A 24,236-nucleotide genomic window follows, 5' to 3' on the forward strand; every position below is an offset into this window, starting at 1 on the left:
CTTATTTGGGAAGTACTCAAGTACATTTGATATGATTTTTTCTATTCAGTGGTGTTCTTTCTATTTCTTTCTTTATTCTGTCATTTTCCCACTTATGCACAGGAAAAGCCTCTTCTGATGTGTTTGGTTTATTTTAATGCAGAGCTTTCTCTGTGAGCCATTTGGCTGAGTACAAGAGGGGCAGTTGCTTCAATCTCGCAATCAGAAGGCTTTGTTCCTCTCACAGTATGTTCCTGATTAATGCAAACTAATAATTACAAACACTAGAGCCTGCAGTGTTATAACACCACAAGTGATTGGCTGGCCTGCAGGTTGACAAGCTTTTCTTAGACTCAAGAAAGAAGGATACAAAAATTGCATTTCAAAGTGTTTATCTTGCCAGAGTTCCTAATTGTGTTTTGACGCAATTATAGCAATGACATTTAGTAGTACTGTCGCTACAGAAACATTAACATTTTGAGTGCACAGTGTTTTTCAAGGACAAATGTCTTTTATTCTATTTTTGTTTTGAAGGTGGAAAACTAAAATTTTCAAGCACGCTAAATCTTTTGAAAGCGTGTTAGATTAGCATTAATAATAAAATATGGCCATGAAGAATGCCAAGAACAGATGTGGAAAAGGAGATTTTTTCTCTTACTAATTTGGAAAATGAGGTGTGGAATAGGGGCTCTCTGGTTGATTGGGGTTTATTGTTTTATTACTTTTTTTCTCTCCACTCATCAATGCTAAACTGGCTGAAACCCATTATATTCTGTCAGTCTATAATTCCAGCTGAATCAGTGCTGTCTTGTGCCTTAAGAACTTGATCTAACTTTTACTAAAACAGAAAGAAAAGAAACCACTGTTGACTTAAAGCTGGGTCTGGTTAATGTTACCAAAAGAGTTAAATGCATCAGACTTTTTTACAGGTTTTATGTCCATCATAAGAGTTAAAGAAGTGATGAATATTGTGGGGGTTTTTATAAAGGGAAAAATAGGAAGTTCTTAGCTGCAGTGTGAGTGAACAGTTGATAGTTGCTGATAATGTGAAACTGTGCTCCTAGTTCCCTGTGTATATGCTCTAACATGCTTTTAGTAAATGATGACATTTTTATTTCAAATAGTGAGGTGCTTTGTGTGCAAAGTAGTCTTGTGTGCTTGAGAAATGTCATGAGGAAATGATTGCACAGAGAGGGAGCACTACAAGTTCATATCAAGCCATGTAGTACATTAGCTTTCCCTTGGAGATAAGAAATTAAAGGTGATTGCAAACTCCCTATTATTATTGTAACTGTTTATTAATAAAATATATTCTCATACTAAACATATTTGGACTTGATATAGTGCTGCTTTTAGTGGTTAATTCTAATGGTAGTCAGCATTGCATAAATTCATCCCTTTTTGGCTTCTTTTAAAAATGCATTTTTCTAGAACCTCAACCTTATAATCCTGTGGATATTTTTGGGTTTTTTCCTAGCTTGAGAATTAATATACCTTCTTACCTTTCTGTGACTATATACTCAGACCTGCAAACTAATGAATATTTTGGAAGTTTTCACCTGAAACAACTTCAGTGAAGTAAAACATCAATTCCTCTAAGAAGTTTAGGTTGAAATATTTTCTTCTTGTAAAATCAAGATAATTAGTACCAGAGCTGATAGCATACCTGTGGAACGCTTCTACACACTCATTTAAATTAACTTGGTGTGTATCTTGGTGTGACTATTTTTTTGTGTATATGCTGGTGTAGCATCATTAACTTTGAGAGTCTCCTATTAATCACACAAGGATGAAGAAACAGGAAAAAATTATTGTCCTGTGTTACCAGTACCAAATTAAAAAAAAAGTAAGAAAGACTTTTCTTGGGGCTTGAGTAAGTATGTTTCTGGTTTGTTTTTTTTTTTAATTTAAATGAGTGTTCTCCCCTATCCCCATCCCTTCTTATATCCCAAGTCTTATAAAGCACACTTGCTTCTTATTTCTCCTGGGTTTTTTTTAATATCCTCTTCCCAAACGGAAATCATGTAAGGATTAGCCAAAAATAAAAAAAAAGACAACTATTGAATTCCTCAAATTTGGAAAAATAAGTATTTTAATAAAAGTTTGTTAATAAATATGACTATGAATGAAGAAGTATAGCTGTTAATCAAACATTAACTTGTTAGTCTTGCTTGTCTTTAACAAGTCAGTGAGTTAGATGTCATCCTCATGAATTAAAATTCCAGGCCTCAAAAGGAGGGGAAAATATGACTCCCTATAACAACTGTGTGACCAGATAGTGATAGCAAGCAAAATTTTGAAAGTGTAGGAAAAACTGTCATAATGGGATATTTATATTACTTTAATGTATATTATGTAAGTATCATGTCAAATCACAATCCCAAGAATAAACTTCTGGATGCTATCAGGTTATGTTATGGAAAAGTTGATCAAAGAACTGCCAAGAGAAGGGGGACCTGGTTTATAATGTTACTAGTGAAGATCAGGTCTTTAACACTGATAACTAAACTACTAGAAAGCAAAAAAAATAATTCTAGCACTTTAAATATAAAAATACAATTTGTGAATGCCTGCAATTCAATTTACATGTGCCAGCACTTCAGCTGGATGACGCTAGATAGTGGAGCTCAGTGAAGAGCAGTTGTTTTACTCAACTTTCTAGACAGGCTGGATCAACATTTTATAACTAAGTTCACACTACTAAGAGAATTCTAAAATCATTTCAGCTGTGCCCACACAATGCTGAAGTGCCTGATAAAGAGCTAAAAGGAATTGGATGTAGATGTGACACTGGATTACTTTCTAATTCAACTGTGTTTTAAGTAGGCACTAATTTCACTAATGTGGTCAATGTCTTGACTGCCATAATTTCTCCTCTGGATGAAGATTTTCTGCCGTTTCCTGGGCACTGGTTCTATCCCAAACACTGAGTAATCCAAGTACCAAATGTTTTCTTTTTTTATACCTTAGTTGTTCATTTCTACTATGTATGTGGATACCTGCAAACTTCAAATCTATTGCTCATATTACTTTTTTTGTCTGTAAATTAAATATTCATTGGTGTAAAATTAATATAAAAAGAGAAAGCATACAAGTGTCAATTTTTTTGTGATGCAAAATAATTCTGTGAATGTTCCTATATATGCTATATATATGTTTTCTTCTTTGATAGGGCATCCTGTTAATGGCATTATTTTGCAGTTGTGAAATACTGATGATTTGCCATCCTTATTTTTTTTCTGCTTGGTAATATACTTATAAATGAACTGTGTATATTCAAGAAATCACTGTAAAGTTTGATAAGGATTTTTTGTCTGTCTTTTTTCTGGATTTTATATTGTTTTGCTGTGGGGGGTTGAGGATTTTTAAGTTTCTTTAATAATGACTAATAAATATTGAAGTTAATGTAAATATCCAGAAATATAATAACAATTCTCACTTAGTATTTTCATTATGTTGTATTACAGTTAAGTAAAGGCTTTCTCTACAGCCAAGAAATCTATTTACAGTTTTTCTAATTGTCTATTCTACTTCCGACTGTTATCTTTCTTCCCTTTTCCCCTTAGTCAGCTGCAGGCCCACATGTAAACAGTGTTAAAACAGACAATGAGTTTTTGTAGCTTTTTAATTAAGATTAACTCAGTACCTGTCTTTAGCTGAGAAAATGTAACCTACTAACAATGCCTGTTCACAGCACTGACCTTAGGGTGGAGGGACAACATTCTGTTTGTGACTGGGCTTTACTGGTGAATATTGTTATATAACCTGAGTGATATTTCTCAGTGTAACCATGATAAAACTGTCTAGGTAAAATCTAAAGGAAACAAGAGTAGGAAAAGCAGCAACAAAACCAAGTTTTATATGTTTATTTATGAAGTAAATTATAATCTTTGTATGCTTTGGTTTTATTTTGAAGGGCCCATCTTGCTGGGATGACGTGCTGATTCCCAACAGAATAGGAGGTGTTTGCCAGTCCCAAGGGTGCAATGGAAATGTAGCGGTAAGATTTTGTCATGATTCTCCAAGTACTGTGGTGCTCATAAGAATAATTCTTTGCATTTCTAACCGTGTTAGACTTTCAGTAATGACTGTGAAGAGACAGGTATGGTACACTTCAATAGAGCTGTTCAGCATTAGATAATAAAGCTCTGATGTCTTGCAAAAGGGAAGAACTTTGGTCAGGTGCTATTTGGAATGAAGGAGGAAATAATTTTATTTCATCTTTTGCACTGAAGTATAACTCTTAGATTTTCAAGGATGCAAAGGTTAAATGTGGGATGTAATAATTATATGTTTCTGTCAACGCTTATTTTATAATTACTATGTATGTTTTTGCCTTGAAAGCTTCAAATTTCCATGCCATAGTGCACATCAGAACTTGAATATTGGGCTTTGTCCGCAGGAGTAGGTTCTTCATGATTGTCACTTCGCAGTTTTTCTCCCACATCTTGTTGCTGTTGCTTCCTTTGTTTCTTAAAATGACATCAGTTAAAAGACTAAGTAAAAAGGAGCATAAGTTTATCAAATTATTAATAGAGATTTTTCAAAACATTATTTATGTATACTTGTATCTTAATATGTATTAGAGATTTCTAGTATCTAATACTAAAGTCTTAGAGGTAATTCCTTCTCAGGAAAAAGCTTAGTTTGAGTGTTCCTTCAGGAGAGAGGTTTTAAAGGTAAGCTTGAATTTGCTACGTATGAAAAGATTCAATTCATCAATGATTTGCAGATTGTAGCTACAGAAAATGCTTTTTCCAGAGTCGCTCACCTGCTCCGGTGTAACCTTCTCTTTGTCTTCCCTAACAAGACAGTTGTGTGTGGTATGTCCATACAGTTCCATAGGTGTCTCCTGCTTGGCCATAGATGGTGCCAGAAAATATTTTTTATCTAACTTTAGAAACCAAATGGTTGCTTTATGGGATTTATGGCTGAGTCCATGTGCAGCCAACAGAAACTGAGGTCTGGCAGCCTTTGATTTTCTGCTTCTTGGTGTGCACCTTGTTGCAGCAGTGTTTGAGCCACCCAGGAATCACAGAGTGTCCTGGGCTGGAAGGGACCCCAAAGACCACGACCTTGGAAGTGGCAGGTGTTAGACATTCAAATGCTCTTCTCCTGGCAGTACGATTCCCAATTTTGTCACCTATTGGCAGAATATACCTGACTGACTTGCAGCTGCCAACTTACAGCTTTTGTTATCCAGTGTATTTGTGAAAAAGGTAGTGAAATAATGACACTTTTGGCAACCCTGCCTCCTGAACTACAGCCCATTCCCTCATTGAATCAGTTCTTATTTTTTAAAAGCAGAAAATGAAACAAAATGCCATCTTTGTGGAGAGAGAAGAAAAAAAAAAAAACCACTGAGCATAATACTAAAATCAAATGCTGTGGCAAACAACCAATACCCAGTCAACTAAGCCCCATGACTCCAGTTGCTGTCAACTCCTCTGGCAAGTTGCATACTTAGCAGAGCCAAGGATCAGTGTCATCTTTCAGTAAGGCATCACTGAACAAATTTCGGAAGACACCCTATATTAGACAGACATGCAGCTTGAGACAACCTGGACTACAGGCGTGAGGCTGTTAGTGGAGAAATGTGCTGTTCTTATATTTCCAAACTGACACATTTTCCATTTATCACCTACAAACCACTCAATCCAACAGTTCAGTCAGAACTGAAGCAGACGGAGGTGCATGAACACTCCTAATTTTTATGATTTTTCAACCAGAATTTCCAGCAATATCAATCTAGTCAAGAAAAACTAAGCACTTGAGTGCATTTAACTTATTTTACCTAACTCTCCAGTAGGTAGGTAACCCTGAATCAGATATTTGAATTGATGGCTTGTTGAGATCCTCAAGTTGCTGAAAGACATCTTTCTTGTGTTTTGGGATGGCTTGTTTTTCTTTGGCCTCAATCACTGTGAAGACACATGTTTACTTTCTGGGAAATCTTCCATTTCAAAGGCTTAAATCACTAAGATTTTTGGTTTGTGTCTTGTTCCAAGTGGGAAATAATAGAGATCCCAAAGTATTTCCAAGGATTTGCTGTTCTTTTCTGCTCTGGTAAAACAGATTAACTGTTTGGAACAGAATGAAAATAACCTTAACTAAATCATGGGTTAAAAACTCTAGGCTTTTCCTGCCTGTTATGTTTTATCATTAACTACTTATTTTTACATTTGTGGAGTTATGTCTCTTAAATAGCTCCACAGTGTGTGTGCTTCTTTACCATGATATGCAATGAAGAAGCTTTAAGATTGTTGGTTCTAAGTTATCAACAAACTGCAAATACTGTTTAAGGGGAAAAAAATTACTCCATTATTTCTCTCCCAAGACGTTTCAGTTAAAATTTGATTTTTTGTCAATTTTCAATTTTTGTAAGCACCAATTTGCAACATAAAAAAACACAAGGTAATGTGTTTTCCCCCAAAATACAAGTTCATATGTATTTTGGTTAGAAATTAGTCTCTTGACAAAACAACAGACTTTAATTCTTTTGGTTGCAAAAATGTAAATAAAATAATTGACTATATGAGCAAATAATGAGAATCAAATTTCATTTCAGTTAAATAAAATTTCTAATGATTTGTAGAAGATATAATGATTATCTTAATGTTAAGTGCACTGTGATTCGATATGTGCTCCCAAGCAGAGGTCACTGTGGGGTTTTTCACTATAATTACAGTCTATCAGAATCAGTCTGAACTTCTACAGCTTCAAAAAGATGAAACTTCTGTGAACACTTATGTTGCTGCAATTGTAGAAAAGCCACTTTTATAACAAACTTTAACTATATTAATTCAAAAATGGAAGAGTCAACTTTAGCTGTTTTAAATGTGGATTGAAATCAATCTTTCAAACAGTTTCACAAATTAGGACCATTCATTAAATGAAAGAGAACCTTGTACTTTTGGTGTCTGTCTCAAAACACTTTCAGCCAGAAACATTGTATATAGCTATGCAGGTGTGCTTGGAAACAGGTGTGGTTCTATGAACTTAGAGATGCTCTTCTTATAAGAGTGTTTTTGTTACTGCCTAGAACAGAATGATTTAGGTTGGAAAAATCCTTTAAGATAATGAAGTCCAACTGTTAACCTAGCATTGCCAAGACCATCACTAAAACAGGTCCCAAGTGTATGTGATATAATTTTTGAGGATTCATGCTCATCTTCACAAGTGACCAGAATACATGTAATACTAAGCTTTTTATTTAGCCTTTCTTTATTCAAATGAAATATTACTGAAGGAGTGTTCTTGTTAGACTTTTACAGTTGTCTCTCAGACAAAATATTTTCTGTTTATCATCCATTGAAGTGAATTTTTGATTAAGGATTTTCTACTCGTGTATGCAAAAATGCTATTATATTTGCTTCCTCATGTAGGCTCGTGCTTTTTAAAAGTCATCGAGAACCACAGAAATAATGGTAAAAGAAATGTCTTTTCATGGTGAGACAGAGCTTAATACCACCATAAACCACTGAAGTGGTGATTTCATAGGAATCAGCGCCACATTAGTTCCTCATTCCAGTGAATATGCATCAGTTTCTGAAAGACATTTCCATGTCCCCAAGGCAAAATGTAAGGCAAACCTTTTTGAACTTTAGAAACCTGTGGAAAAAGTATTAACGTTCTGCATGTGTTCTTGGGATTCTCATTTGATGTGCAAAAAAGAGTTGCTGTAGATTTGAAAATCTCAGAAATAATGGAAGGGTTAAAGAGGATTATAGGTCAGATATGGCTTAAGCTATTGGGAATAGGAAAAATGAAAATCTCTGTAATAGAAATAGAAATGTACTTCTCTTCCCGTTTGATATATATCACTACTGTTACCTTGAATTCTTTGTTTCTGATGAAGACTGCATCAGCTATCATCACAACTGAATAGCATTTTTATCTCTGCTCCAGTTACTGAAACATGCTAGGATTCAACAAACCATTTCTAAAACAAGCACCAGGACTTCTGTGAACTTTTGGAAGCATCTCTAAGTACTGGATTTTCTTAAATATCAGTACACCCTTCTTATCAAACTCTATAGTAATCTCCTTTGCCCAAGGCAAAGATTTATATTCCAAGTTTGGTCACTTTTTTTTAATGTTTAGTATTGGCCATTATATGTAATTTTAAATAGTTCAATTCAACTATACAATAGTCTCACTGTTGTAGGGTATGTTTGAGAGCAAAGAGATTGCCATAGGAAGTATGTTTGGTTTAATTATGCAGATTTTCTTCTTATATTATTATAAGTATATATTATAATTATATATATTATAATTATATTTTCTTATTGTATTATTATAATTATGTAGAGTTTTTTATTATCATTCTTATTGTGTGATTTTTGAATCTTGCAATTTAATATTTACTATATTGAAATTTTTAAACATTTCTCATACTTTTCCTTCCCTGCTTGTTTATTGTCATTAGGTTTGGCACTGAGAGCAGCAATATTATGTGTTCCTTTCATAACAGCAATATTATGTGTTCCTTTCATGTGTTCCACAGGGAACCTGAGCTCATCTGAAATAGTTTGGACTAATAAATCAAGGGAACAGTGTTCAGCTTGTATGCTTTAAATACACAGCTTACCAAATGATTTTTTTTTCTTTCAAGTGTCTAAAGCTATTCTTTTCAAACACCACTGTTCAGATGAAATATGTTTCATTTTTCGTCTCATTTTTCTTTGATTAGCTCAGACCTCAGTTTCAGTTGAGAACAGAAATAAATCCTGTAGCAGTTAAAGTATCACAAGCAAAGTAGTAAATTTAATGATGTTATCAAAATATGAATATAGTAAAGGACTATCATATCATTATAGGAAAGATCTGATACATTTATTTGTTGTTCTCTATATACAATGATTATTGTTGAAGGTACTGTGTCTGTCCATCTCTGGAGCCATTATAATATTTCAATGTCATAATATTACTATGAGTAATTTTTAAAATTCTGGAATGTTTCTTAATACGAAGAAGCCTCTTGACTTTGCATTTTTAATTTATTTCAGTGCCGTCCATGTTAGTTTGCTTTATGCAGAAGAGAGTGGTCCAGATAATATATGCTATTCAAAAAAAATCACAATTAGTATGATGGAGTAGGAGTGCTAATTAAAATACCAGATAGTCTTCAGAAATATTAAATTGATGCAAGGATTCTTATCACAGAATGATTTAAGTTGGAAAAGACTTCCAAGATCATTCAGTCTTACCTTTGACCAATCACTGCCTTGTCAACTAGGCCACAGCACTAAGAGCCACAACAATCTGCTCCAATGCTTAACAACCCCTTCTGTGAAGGAATTCTTCCCAATGTCCAACTTGAGCTGCCTCTGGCACAGCTTGAGGCTATGTTCCCTTGTCCTGTCACCAGTTGCCTGGGAGAAGGGGCTGACCCCCACCTGGCTTCAACATCCTTTCAGGAAACTGTAGAGAGAATGCAGTTACCCCGAGCCCTTTCTTCAGGCTAAACAATCTCAGTTCCCTCAGCCATTGTGACACCTTCTTTGTCCAGTCTTCATAAAATTCTAGTATGGCAGTGGTTGGAAGGCACTGCTCATCTTGTTCCAGCCCCCTCACTGTGGGCAGGGACACCTTCCACTGGACCAGGTTGCTCAAAGCCTCATCCAAGCTAGCCTTGAATACTTCCAGGGATGGAGTATCCACAGATTCTTGGGGCAATCTCTGCCAGTTCCTCACCACCCTCACAGTGAAGAATTTGTTCCTAATTTCTAATCTAAACCTACACTCTCTCAGTTTATGTATTCTGTCACTACATTCCCTTGTGTAAAGTCCCTTTTCAGCCTTCTTGTAGGCCTCCTTCTCGAGCTGGAAGGCTGCTCTAATGACACCCCAGAGCCTTCTCTTCTTCAGGCTGAACAATTCCCAGTTTCTCAGCTTGTCTTCATAGGAGAGGTGCTCCAGGTACTGATCATTTTACTGTCTCTGCGCTGGATCTGCTCCAACAATCCATGACCTTCCTGTTCTGGGGTCCTGTGCAGTGCTCTGAGTGGGGTATCATGAAGGCAGAGTAGAGGGGGAGAATCTTCTTTTTTGGCCTATTGGCCATGCTACTTTGGATGCTGCCCAGGATAGAGGTGGCTTTTTGGATTGTGAGCACATACTGCTGGGTTATCTTCTCATCTGCCAAGTTCTCTCACCAAGGCTGTTCTCAATCCATTCTTCCAGCCTGTGCTTGTACTTGGCATTGCAAAGTGTAGGATCTTTCACCTGGCCTTGTTAATGAGGTGCACATGGGCCCCCTTTGTCAAGCCTGACGTGTCCCCTCTGGATGACATCCCTTTCCTCCAGCCTATCAACAGTGTCACACAATTTGGTGTCACCAGCAAGCTTGCTAAAGGTGTGCTCAATCCCACTGTCCATGTTGCCAGAAAGGATGTTGAATAGTGCCAGTCCCAGTGCCAATCTGTGAGGAAAGCCACTCAGCACTGGCCTCCACTTGGGCATTGAGACATCAAACACAATTCTTTGAGTGCAACCGTGCAGCCAATTCCTTATCCACTGAGTGGTCCATCCATCAGATCCATGCCTCTCTAGTAAAGAGACATGGATGTTGTGTGTGAAAGCATCAAATGTTCTGCATAGGTCTACGTAGCTGACATCAGTTACTCCTCCCTAACCTACCCCCACTGTGGCCTCTTCACAGAAGGCCACCAAATTTGTCAGGCACAATTTTCCCTTGGTGAAGGCATGTTGACTTTCATCAATCACCTTATTTTCCATGTGCCTTAGTATAGTTTCCAGCAAGATCCACTCCCTAACCCTGCTGGGAGCAGGGGTGTGACTGACTGGCCTGCAGTTCATTTTTTTCTTTTTAAAAATGGGGGTTGTATTTGCCCTTGTCCAGTCAGTGAGAGCTTCACTGGGCTACCATGACTTCTCAAACAAGATGAATAATGTCTTAGAATCTTCATTCACCTGAGGACCCATGGATGCATCTCATCAGGTCCCATGGACTTGTGCAACTTCAGGTTCCTTAGATGATCTCAGATCTGATATCCCTCAGTGGGTAGTTCTTCATTCTCCCAGTCCTTACCTTTGCCTTCTGTGATTTGGGTAGGGTGGCTGGAGCCTTACCAGTGAAGACAAAATTAGTCCTTGAGTCCTCATTGTTTTCCATAAATGAGAGATACTCTCTTAAGAGGAGATTCAAATACCATACAAGACAAATTTGAGGATCTTTCATATTTACCAGATTCTCTGACCATTGCTTTTACTATTTAAGAACTGTTTTATTTTTTTATGAACAGTACTGTGGCAAGTAAAAGGATTAAAATGTAAATGCAAGTTGAGTAACAAGCAGAGCAGACCCATTGTTGTAATTTTTCTTTTATATGTTGTGATACAAGGAGAGGAAGCAAACCATTTCAGAGGTTTTTTTAAATTTATTTTTAAAGCTGTTTCTCTTCATAAACCTATTCCTTCACCAAATGCAATAAAACCATGGCACAGTAGTAGTGATACCACTGGTGCAAACCACAAGAATGATACACTCTCTATGTGTGTTGATGTCCAGCTGTTTAATTAGACTAATTTAACTATGATGTTTTCCTGAGGTTTCCAGTTTGGCTGATCATCTACCAAAAATCTCAGTCTTTTCGAGTTGCTGCCTCACTGGACTGCATGTCCCTTACTTCTTAGGGTGTGACTTGAATTCTGGCTGTTTTAAAATGCTATATCATGTTTTTGATCTCAGATGAGCTGTTTATGTGGTTTTGTCCGTGACTTTTAGGTTTCATTGCTCCCACTCCCTCAGATTTTGGGCCATCTGTAATATTTATGGGTAATTACTTTATGCCTTCATCCAAATCATTAAAAAATGTTTTGAATAGCATAGGGCTAGGAGATGATCGCTTCAAGTCACCTTGAAAAACAGACATTGGATGATTCACTGTGGGAAATTACATTTTGAAACATATCAGTTAAATGTCTCTAACGTTGGTCTCATAGTGTTCTAGTTTCTTAATCAAAATGTCAGTGCTGTATCAAATGCTACATATAAATGTGGGTAAATTCCCATATCACTATTATGATGTTTTGCTAGGTTTGTAATCTCATATAAGTGTCAGGTTAGTTTGACAGAGTCGGGTTACCATAATCCACATTGATTGGCATTAATTACAGATCCCTCTTTTATTAATCAAGCACCATATTAGCTATGTGTTGTATGTAGGGCTGGTGTCAGGTTTCCATGCTGATAATTGCCTAGATTACCTCATATAAAGTTGCCCTGAATGGTGACATGATGTGGTTGTGTTCCTGTAAAGCTCTGTATTTTAAACCCTCTCCGAATGTGGGTGGGTTTTTTTAGCCATCAGTGCATTTTCTGAGGAGTCAAAAAGAGATGAATACTACTGAAAACACCACCTTGGGACTTTGGAATAACCTGTGAAAGTGCTGTGCTTGTATTTTGCTGATTTTGGTTAGGTCTTTAAATTGATATACTTAATAGCAAAGAGAGATTAAAAATATTTACTTTAAATGCTTGATTGTGAAGAAAGACACACAGCAGGTGATTTACCATGGTATTTAAATATGGTAATACTGCAGTATTTAAATATTTTAAACAAAACATTGTTTTTTAATATGTTTTGAGGTTCTTTCCATTCTTGCTTCAATTATATCAACTCTACATTTCTTCTCAGATTCTTCTTTAGGAAACCATAACTAGATTTTTTTTACAGTTATTCTCAAAGTAACCTCATTCTGGAGTAGATCAATTTTTCCTTTATAAAGAAATTCTATTATTCTACTTCTCAGTTCAGGAAAATCAATGATAGGTGAAAAACTGAATTATAAAATAGAATTAATTCTATACAGGGAGAGAAAGCTAAATAATTTATCTTGAAATATAAGTTAAAGCTTTTATAATTAAGATTTGTCCACTTTTTTTTTAATGAATACTTATTCACTCCTCATCAGTGTAAACACAATTATTTCCACAGTATATTGACTGTTTTTTTTGTGGGCCACAGTTTGTGTCTGTATAAAAACCCATCATTAGCACTCATAACAGGTATGATTTAGATCAGTTGATGATATTTATTAATTATATTTTTTCTTATTTTTTTCCACCATAAAAGTCTTAAAACTGAGACAAGCCAGCTCTTTGGACCTGTTTGTCAGTTTTCACATCTCACCAATAATTAAAAATTGCTAATAGTTTTTCTGAGCTGAAATCTTCATACACATTCTGGCAAACCCAAAGGAACTCAGTTATTTTTGCTCTGTACTGAATGGTCTCAGGAAATTTAGTTCATCTTTCCTGTATTGATACCACCATTTTTATTAGCATGTGTGGAAATGCCATAATTTTGTAAAAGATGGAACAAAAAATGTTGAAAATTATAATGCTTTTTTCCAAACAAATCCTTTGCTCTTTTGGATGTCATTCTTCAGTTGTTAACACTGTCAAATAGAGAAGAACACCACCACTATCTCTGTTGCTTGTTTTGTTTTTGCACCTGTAGCTCCATTCCAGAAAACCTTAGCCTGAAAACATGAGCATTAAGAATGCTCTCAGTGTTTTATTCCGTCTTATATGAGCAATTTATGTGATTGTGCTCAGCTGCTAGGTTCTCATTGCCCTTCACAACTGCCTTTTAAAAATAAGCAGTTGTTTTGCACAGAACTTGGCATTTTCATCAATGATAGTGCTCTTGAAAAATTCTTCAGATAGTGTAGAGGCTTCATCATTTGAGAAGAGGCAGTTTCAGGTGAGTTGAAAATTTGTCCTGTAGTAGGAAAATTTGTCCTGTAGTAGGAATCCAAAACCATTGGAAAGACTGATAACTGTGTACTAACAAGCCAACAGCTTTTCTTCAATTTGTTTGATGCCCCTGGTTTCACTGAAAGATAATTTTATAAATTATCGTTTCTTTATCCTCCGTGAGACTGTCAGTATCAAGGGACTGGTGTTGGAGACAGTGAGCAGAACACAGCTTGTGTTCATTTGACCAAATCCTGGATCATTCTTGTAATAATCCCTTTGACTCTGCTGAAAGGTAGATTTTGTATTTGCAAAACAAAATGGAACATAAATTCACCTTTAATGTTTTAAAGGTATTTTACTTCTAGAAATGTCTAAAAAACATGCTGATGATGCACTGCAGCAAGGACCTTATTCTGCACTAATGCTGTATTGGCTGTCATAAAAACTTAATATTGTATGATTATAATATCCTATTTCAGCCTGTTGCAGTATCCTTTTCCTGTTATTGTAATCTTTAAATCAACCTCAGGGAGATTCCTGTTTGCCCATTACATAATTAAACTTCAGCTCACACTACCATGATACAATGTGGAAGTTGCTATGTGTTCAAAAAGCAACAACTAATGGAAGAAAAATCCATTGAGAACTATTAAAGGTGAACAGACTCCTCCTGGTTTGTGAAGTCTCTGAACAACAAGTTGCTGGAGATTAGGAACAGGTTTTTGGCAAATACTGTTTTCAATTTTTTATTGTTTTTCCCACGCATTCTAGACATCTACTGTTAACTTCCTGCTAAAGACAAGATCTTAGGCTGAATGGACTGCTCTATGATTTCATGTGGTGAAATGTGTGTAACCAACAATTCTCTTATGGAAAGTGTTATCATCAGATTGAGAGAGAAAGGATAAATATGACCAATATATTTCGTATAATCCATGTAATTTTTTTTCAATTTACATTCATCCATCCATCCCAAGTCTTAGCTACACCTAGCATGAACACAATAGGCGGGTGGAATCTGAATTCAGTGTGTTGTATTCTGCTGCCATGGGAAGGAGGTGTGAGAGACTGTCACTGGCATGTATTGTTGCCATTATATGGTCTTGAGCCTAGTAGTGAGAGCAGTGTTACAGTTATTCTATTTTTGTTAAAGGTTGACCAAGTTGTTTCCATGTATTATTTGAAGGCCATTATACCATTCATGTTTTTTTCTATTAATGTTTTAGGAAACATGTGGGGTATTTGGGGACCTGAACAAATTGGGAAGCAGCAATTGAAAACTATGGACAAAACAGAATTATATGAAAGCCAAAGAAAGGAAGTCAAGATGACCCAGTAGAGTCAGATCCAAACCCTAACATCATATTTGCTCTGTCACTTGTTTCACAAATCAGACCCACATTTTCTTTAAAAGGAAGCTTGTTTAATACATATTTTTGCAAGTACTCTGTCAATGTGTCTAACGTGTTCAGGGACAGTTTTTTGTAATTCAATGGATTTCAGTAACACTTTGAGTCTTTTGTTGCTCACTGCATGACATTTAAGCAGTATGTTACTGTCTGCAGCTGTAGCAAATTCATTGCTGATGATTGAAGCCTTGGCTTTCCATTCAAGCATGCAACATGTTCCTGCAATCATCTATCAGCAATCTAATCAGATGGAGGTGATTTTCTTAGGGTACAGTATGGTTACAGAAGAGTCTCTCCTCAAATGTCAGGCAGCATTTACAATGCAAGAACACAATTTCTTCATTCAGATGTGGCAAGTACTGTTACTGATTGTTTAATAACTGTGTCAATTTGCCGGCTGACACACTATATGAGACATTCTGTTAGATCTAAAAGCTGCCGTAAAATTTACCTTGGCATTAAATCTGTTTCCCACCTATAGTTTTCATGCTTAATGTTCTGGTCTGGGATTCTAAAATGTGAAGGCATTAGATTTTGATTAACAATTGTCTACTATATTTTTGGTCTAGCTGTTTCTAAGAAATTGTGCCTGTAACTAATTTATGACCAGTTTGTAAACTTGAATTTGTGTCGTCTGCGTCTGTGCATGCACCTTATGAAATTAGCTGATTTTTCACAAATCAGAACTGAATTTAGAATAGGCATGCACTGTTTATAGGATGTGGTGGTGGGAGATAATGCAGTCAATGGCATTACTTGTGAGCTTCTCTCACTAGGGGCTGCAAGGTAATTCATATTGGAACTGCTACAACACATTATGGGCTCTGTCTCTCATGGTTCATGCTAATGTGATGGGTAATTATCAAATAGCTGCTGTCAGAAAGGCCTGAATTCTCACAGTACAGCTACCTGGGGCAAGGCCTGCGGGGTTGTATTCAGTTTACAATATGTATTTCTAGCTCAGAGAAGTCAAGTATAAGGCAAATTTATGTTATTTTGAGTACGGAATGCTTACATTGTAATAACAAATGTTTTCTGGATTCTTTCTTCTGCCTTAATGGCCTAACTCAGAAAGATACTTAGAATGTATACCCAGCTTTAAATATGGAAATACTCTGCTGAAGTTAACAATGCTCTATGTTTTAAGCATCTGCCCGATTTGAGACATCAATTTGAATGTGTAAATAATTGATTGGATAAATACATAAAAATCCTTCAGTGAAGGTCTTGCAATTGTCATTAGAAATATGCAGTATTTTGGCCTCTTTTCTGAGAATATGCTCAGAAGTGAAGTATTTCTGTGAGGGCTAGAATGTAAGAAAATAATCATAATGCAGAAGGTAGTCTCACACCTGAGGAGTTGCAGCTGTACTAATTACCAAAGATTAGGAGCAGGCCTACCCTTAACAGGCCACAGCTGTGTCCAAGAAGTAAAGTGCTACAGAAGAGTGGGTTAGCTGGTGAGAAATCACCAAGAAGGTATGGAACTTTTGCAATAAGATGACAACGTATTTCCCTTGCTTTAGCACAATGAATGGTTAGAAACATGTGGCTAAAAAAACCCAAGAACTTTTTAAGAATGTGTTATCCACAGTTTTTGACAGTAAGGATTGTAACAGTTCGCTTTCAAATAGTTTTAAAATACTGTGTTTCATGGTACTTACATCTCCTCTTTGGTTGTACTGTACATCATGGCAGCTCTTTGGGACTTTGGTAAATGTTTGGGGCATTCCAAAATGAAATGTATGTTTTTCCACTATGGCACTTAAATGTATGTGGGCAAACTAAATGTGTTTATTAATTGTTCTTAGAAGCTACAGATGGTTAAACTGCTGCCAGGAAATGAGGGAAAGAATGTTCTAGTGAAAAGTATTTTCCTTCCATTTGATGCATAAACCTGCTTCACTCTCCTGCTACCCCACCATTGCAACATCAGAAATGGCACAGACTTCTTCAAGTTCCATCAGAGGGTTCTATAGTCATCTGCTGCACAGAAGAAATGGATATTTCTAGGGCTTATGGAGTAATTACTAAGTAACTTTTCACCAAACACCGCTGTTACAGTGCTATTAGGAGGAGCTGTAATTGTGTATATCTCATTCTTTACAAACAAAAATATTAGCCCCATGTTAATTTGAGTTTTTAAATGGGGAAAAGTAATGAAATTTGCTGTGGAGATACCTATTAAAGGTGCTATGACTTTTATGTGTGTTAGAGGTGGCACCCACAAACAAATTGATTTCTGGAAGCTTATTCTTAAATACTGGTAGGCAGTAGTGCATTGTTTGGAGGATCACTAACTTGTCAATAAGGATTTGTTGTGATAACTTAATTCTTGTAATTTACAGATTTTGCTGGAGCATTTGTGTTCTGTGAGAATCTTTTAACCTTTTTTTTTTAGCTCAAAGAAACCTGACCTAATAAATTTGTACAGTTTATTTAAACTTTGATTTAAAGTATTTTGTTTTCTAAGTAACTGTAAAAGTCATAAGTACTCCTGGAAAATATATAGTAATAAATATACTGCAAAGTATGTGAACAAGAGAAGAGCTATGATGGAAAACATTTCATCCATATTATCTTCTCCCCTCACCCCACAAAAAAAACCCTAACCAACCATCCTAAAAAAGCATCCACAGTTAAAGTGATAAAAATTGCAAGGTTGAAAACTCTTAAAATCAAATAAACGACATACATTAACATAATATTTACAGCTGTATTTAAAGTAACACTATCTCCTCTGTTAATTTTTTTTTAGAGATTATAAAAATGTCATATACATCAGATACTGAGTTAATTTTGAATATTTTAGCTAGCATCTTAGAACATACTTTGAATGACTTATAGAATGGTTTGGGTTGGAAGGGATCTTAAAGATTGTCTAGTTCCAACTTCCTGCCATGAGCAGAGCTACCTTGTAGGCCTGTTTCTCAACTTGGTTTTGAGAAAGCTCCTGTGACTTGGAGAAGATCAGAATGAACAGTGTGGGTTACCTAGGAGATGGCATACTGTAGCAACAACATTTATTGTTCTGTATTATTTTTTTGCTTATTTTTTATGCATCTAGAGAAGGTTAGATTGTTTTTCGTAGCATTAGGATTGACTTGCTGCCTGCCCAGTTTTGGCCCATGATGTTTTAGGGTGCCTGTAGGGAATCTCAGTTACAGCCTGGTTCAGGTTTATAGATGGATGAGAATTACACAGCTAGAACTCTTTCAGTTTCATGAAAACATTGGTATGTTACATCTGTGGTATCCTACTGTCCATGGATTTCTTTTCTCTCTAATTATGTTCAAGAGCAAGGGAAACACCCATTGGAAAAATTCCACTCAGTGTTGCTGGTCTCCCAGCTCTCAACAAGATAAAGCCACAGCCCACATCTTGTTCTGGATAACAGTCCATGCAGGGATCTGAACCAATTTAGTTTGGAGGGAGTGTCTGCTTCTTTGGAATTAATTTTTATTGAGGGTGGTCTTTTGATACAAGTTTGCTGCTTGTTTCATATGGTCCATGGAGCAAAAGGTGCTTTAATTGTTAAGTTACTGCAAAATCACTGTTACCACCATCACTACTGGCTTGTGACTGAGAGCAGTGCTTTTTGTCTGAAATACACCAGAATCACCAATGGGAGCAGCACATGGGGGATCTTCTTTAGGGCTTTGCTTCTTTTGCAGGTGGTAATCTTGAATGCATTGTGCCTGGGCTGTACTGCCCTGTGTTCCAGTCTCTGAGTTCAGCACTAATTAAGCATTTGGTGTGTCAGGCTGGATAAAATATTGAGCATGTGCTCAATATTTTATTCAGCCTGACACACCAAATGCTAGGTATTTTTGGCTGTAGGAATGCATGTGCACACCCACCCTGCTTGGAGCCGAGTAAAGAGCTCTGTGTGCTCAGGAAAGAGCTAAATTCAGGTTTTCCACTTTCTGTATAAATATGTGTGTTTTCCAAGGTGTTGCTGAGGCAGATCCTATTATGGATTGGAACAAAAGTGACTGTGCAGACTGCTAATCATTGTATGGGCTGGACCATCTTTTCTATGGTAGGGTCTGTTTAAGTGGTGAGGTTTATTTCCTCAGACTGGATCATAGCATGATAGTGGTGAAATGAGTAGTTAAAACTGTAAACAGGTGAAGCAGACAAGGCAAAACCACACCTGATATTCTGCTTTAACTTCTCTCTGAAATTTAAAGGACAAATTTTTAAATAATTTGCAGGCCTGAACATTAGAATGAAGTATGTGTTTTACAGATAATTGTAATTCTCATTTTGACTACTAATTGCCCCAAAGGGATTATTTTATGTGATGTACTTGTCCAAGGTCTTCCTACCTCCCTACTACATATTCATGAATATGTAGGCTGCATGATGGAAAGTTTGTTTCCAAGTTGTGAGCTTGCTGGTATTAAATGAGATAATGTCTGTACAGAAAGAACAGCAGTAAGGAAACTGTGAAGGCAGGGGTAAGCAGAGGGCAGTGTTTGGTGGATGCTGGCTGATTAATTGCTTATGCCATCTCTGGGAGAATTTTGGAGTCTGAAAAGAGATGTGTCATAAATGTTATAATAGACTTGTTATGTTTGCATGAGCACAACATTGTGAGACCAAATTTGTGCTGTTGGCTCAGCTACCTCTGCAAGCTGTACCTTGGAAGTGGAGCAAAACAGATCAGTATTTCTGTGTCTGCCTCTGCCACCACACACCTGTAAGTCAGGGTCAGCTTGAAACCCACATATTCACAGCCCTGGGGACTCAACATGGTGTGTTTGAAATTCTGTGACTAAGACAATGCATGTAGACAATTGTTTTTGTTTAATGTCTTTGGTAATGGGTCCTTTTTTATTTTTCTAGTATACCATTACAAGACAATGATTTTAGTATAGCTCAAATTATCCCTTTTCCTTACATAAAATTGAAGTTAAAATGTTTAGTAATAAACACATATAAAAGTTGTGGGAATTCTTTTATTTTGTTTTTCTTAAATAGATTTTTGAGGTAATTTTCAACTTTAAACTTTGACCATTGTAGTTTGTAAGACAGATCTTACAATAAAAATAGTTTTTGAAATGTCAAATGTAGAACTTAATGTATGTTGTTTGGGGAAATCATTCAATAGCTGTTTATGCTCTTTTAAAGATTCTACTATTGTGTAAACTGATTTTTAGTCACATTTTCAAACTAAATCACTGTTCTTTTGGAGTGAGGGCAAGAATTTCTATTAAAGTAAATTCTTTTGACTAAGTATGAATTTACATGCTATTTCTGTGGGTAGAAATCTATTTAAAAGCATTGTGAAGCAGAAACTGTTTTGCAATGGAGAAGGGTAAAAAGGCTCCTGCCATCAGTTGCCTGGCTGGTCAGAAGACTAGAGGAAATAGGACTGGGAATTAGCAGCAGTTAGGAAGATAATGTGTTTCCAGAAGTAGAGAGATATGCAAAACTGTGCCCCATTTAGTGCTCCTCAGAGGTCTACAAGGTCAAATATTGCTGGGAAAATTCCTCAAGCCTGAAGGCCATAGCTTATCTCTAATTAGTAAGTTTGCTCAGTCCCTAAAACAGGGATGGAGGCCCCAGACCTGCCTGGGTGTGCCTGCTCCTTAGCTCTGCCTGGGCCAGGTGCTGGTTGGCACCATCTAAAACGTGTCAGGGACCTTGCTAACCTGAGACTGTATGCATGACTCTGTTCCATCACTCTGAAATGCCCTTGGCTAGTCTTTAACAGCAAGCTGTTTGCTAGTGTAGATAGAGCTTTATTATCTTCTGGATTTTTTAATTTAGAAAAAAAACAGGGTTTGTTTTTTTTTTTTGCGCTTGTTTTTTACAGTGAAGACAATGTAAATAGATAATGGTTTGTTAGAATAAGCAAATTAGGTCACATTAGTAAAAAGTCTATCAGGACTTCATCAGCATTATACTGAAGTTATGCAAACAGCCATCTACACTAGATAATATATCTATGCATTAAATTATCTTAAAGGAAGAATGTCCACATCTTTCTGGCCTTAATAGTGCAAAATACCTTTTTAAATATGACACTGTGCTGTCATCTGAGAAATGTTGGCTTCTTCTCTACTGGTATGTACATGAAATATGGCTTTTGTGTTAAATGCTGGTTTAACTTATTTACTGCATTTTTCAGATTTCTTATGCTGGAAACTATAGGTAACAGTATGCAAACATAGATTTATTTTTTTCCCAACAAGATTATACAGGAGTTAATTAATTTCCCACTGTGACTTATGTTTTCTAGCTCATCTTGCATATATATTGCATCTAGCTTATCTGTATATATTGCATATAGGAAATATATTTGAAAAAGGGTGATGACAGCATAAAACTAAATGCCAGAAAACTGTCAGTTTGCTGCAGAGACTTTAGAGATTTTGCAGTGCAAGATTAGCCAAAGAGAAGAGTGGATTTTGGTGGAATATTTTTGTGAGCTTTTTGTTTGTTTGTCCCTTCTACCCACTACATTTCCAGCAGCCCTCTGTAACTTTCAAGACCTTCTAGTAGCCTGTAACAACCTCTGGGGAAAGCTTTTCAAGAGTTTAGACTATAGTGCCATTTTATTAGTTAGGGATTTATTCATCTCCAGGGCAACACTGTGTACATTTGGACTTTTTAATGTGTGAGTAATGTTAAACACTGGACATGTATTTGTATTTCTTAAGTTTGTGAGGTGTTTATGCTAGATATTATAGTTCAAATTTTGCTATTTAAAATACTGACTAAAGCACTTATCTTGCCAATGAAACCTCTTTTTCTCTTTCCACAGAAGTGGAAGAATTAGTTGTTCCTTGTGTAGGGTTATAGACAGGTTTTACTCAGCTGAAATGAGTAATATTAGCTAAACATATGCATAGTCCCCTCCCCTTCTTGAAAGATGGCAATATGAGTCAACTATTAGCATAAGTGTATTCATGTGATTATATTTGGCATAATTGCTCCTTTTTCTGTATATCATATATTTTGGCTATTGTACAGAGTATTTTGGTTACTTTTTGTTTTACATCTCAGTTTGTTTGCTACCACACAAATATTCCATCTGTCTTCTCAGTCCATGCAGAAGAAAATATTTAAACTAGGAAACCAGGGAAAAGGAAAAAATTCTAGATTTACTGAAATTAATTGTAACCCCATCAACTCTGTCAATTGAGCAAACCTGAAAAAATAACTATTGTACAAGCTTTGCAGAATTTTCTCAAATATTATCATTTAATGTGTCTTGTTCTATGTGGGTTAGACATTACCTCTGTTGGTAGGAAACAAGACCTGCTCCTTAGCATTTTTGTAGAAAGGAGAATATTAGGAGAATATTAACCGAAAAAATTTAGTAGAACTCAGTTAAGACTTAAGGACAGCATAACTGTAGTTGTGCTAATAATGTAATGTCGTGATGAAGAACATGCATCAGAAGAAAAGCCACAAAATTCTGGGTGGCACATAGAACTAAAAAATCCCCCACTGTCTATTCAAAGAATATGCAGGAGGTGCCAAACATTTTTTTATATTCTGAGAAGGCAAATATACCATGTATAGAGGGAGAGAATAATATTTCTGCCATTTCCTCCCTCTCCTCCCCTTACTGTTGTTTCCATTGTAACTGGGCAGTCTGGACTGGTTCATTCTCATTCATGTCCTGATCTATAGCAGGCTTTGGGAAGATGACAGAACAAACTGTCCAATTTTTCAAAGCTGAAGACACAGAGATGAAGTAAAGAGCCACTCCTGTAGTATTACAGCCTAATTCTGTCTACCCAGTGTCATCACATAAATACTGATGCTCCCCCTGAGGCAGCCATAGTGCTAAATGAAAGGTGTCTTAGTACTGTCTTTCAGCTGTGTTAGAGACTTGTAGATCATCTATATGTTTAATGGATGGATTTGAGGCTCCAGGACAGAGGTGATATTAGTTAAAGGCTGGAAGCCTAAACCCAAGAATAACAGTCATTTTTTAAATGCCTATTGGGTTCAAAATACCTTTTTTTGAAGCTTCAAACCTATCCAGTTCCTTTGATATCAAGGCATGGATAAAATTTAAATTTTCCAGTGGTGACATGATCAGATGGATGTGATATAACAAATAGTTTGGGAATCTACTGTATATGTTGCAGAAAAACCATTGGTATTAACAGACTAGACTATGGAATTATTCCTGTCATGTAGAATATCCAAGAAAAAGTAATAGTCAATTAAAGAAATTATGGGGGTTACTGAGGCATTATGATTTATTAACTCTGGGCTTCTGAAGCTTCTTTGTGAGACCTTACAGTCAAATGTCATCTGTGCAATATTTATAGCTCACGTATAGGAGTCCTGTTTCTTGTACTTTTTAGATTTTTTTTCTGTAGTTATTTTGAAGCTTTGATCACTGTCTTTACCCTAAGTGCTTGCTAACATGGTTGGAAGATAAACAAATCAATCAAACCTGTAATTGAAAGCAACTTTTTGTGCCATAAGAAGCACAGCCTGAGGACCCACTGTCATGTAGTATTCTTAGTTTCTTCCTCCTTGAGCCCTTTTCATGGTTTTTGTTCACATAAAAATTCAAAGTAAAGGGTTTATTCTCTACAGGAAACACTTGATAACAAATTTAGACTGTTGGATTCTACTTTAAAAGAGGCTGATGGGAAAGTTTTAGTCCTAGGAATCAGCACTAGTGTTCAGGCTATGATGGTTATAACATGTCGTAAGAAGCTACTCTGAAACTGAGACTTTTTCTGTGGCTCAAGTAATTCAAAGGAATTTTTCCAAAACAATCTGTTTCATACATGCTGGTGAACGCATTCAACCCCATTTGGGTTAGGCTGTGGACTCTGGGCTAAGCAATTTCATCATCCTGACACCTGCAGTCTTGGTTCACCCAAAAGTTAGTGCTGATCAGAGATTGCATTGGATAGATGTGTGGATGAAAAAAGTTAGGAGAAGGGAAGGGGAAGAGTTTGCATTCTTTCAGAGAAAGGAATGTGTAAAGCTTTCATATTATTTTATATGAAAGCATGGCTGTTCTGATTGAAAAGTTATTTACATAAACTGTTTTATTATATTTTTACATGCCTCAAGCACTGCAGTACCACTGACCTATTTGTTAGGTATTTTTGGGGATTAGCTGTCTTATA

The 24,236-nt window shown here is 36.2% G+C and overlaps 1 protein-coding gene across 1 annotated transcript in view; it reads left to right on the plus strand.

Annotated features, from left to right (window-relative positions):
- The window catches only part of PRKN (parkin RBR E3 ubiquitin protein ligase), a 674,035-nt gene that overhangs the window by 294,879 nt on the left and 354,920 nt on the right, over positions 1-24,236 (plus strand). Inside the window, exon 5 of the mRNA XM_077175671.1 lies at positions 3,896-3,979. Within this exon, the coding sequence (XP_077031786.1) occupies positions 3,896-3,979 (84 nt within the window). The remainder of the gene's footprint in view (positions 1-3,895; positions 3,980-24,236) is intronic.

Source organism: Agelaius phoeniceus, chromosome 3 (genome assembly GCF_051311805.1).
Source record: "Agelaius phoeniceus isolate bAgePho1 chromosome 3, bAgePho1.hap1, whole genome shotgun sequence".
Taxonomy (NCBI): Eukaryota; Metazoa; Chordata; class Aves; order Passeriformes; family Icteridae; genus Agelaius; species Agelaius phoeniceus.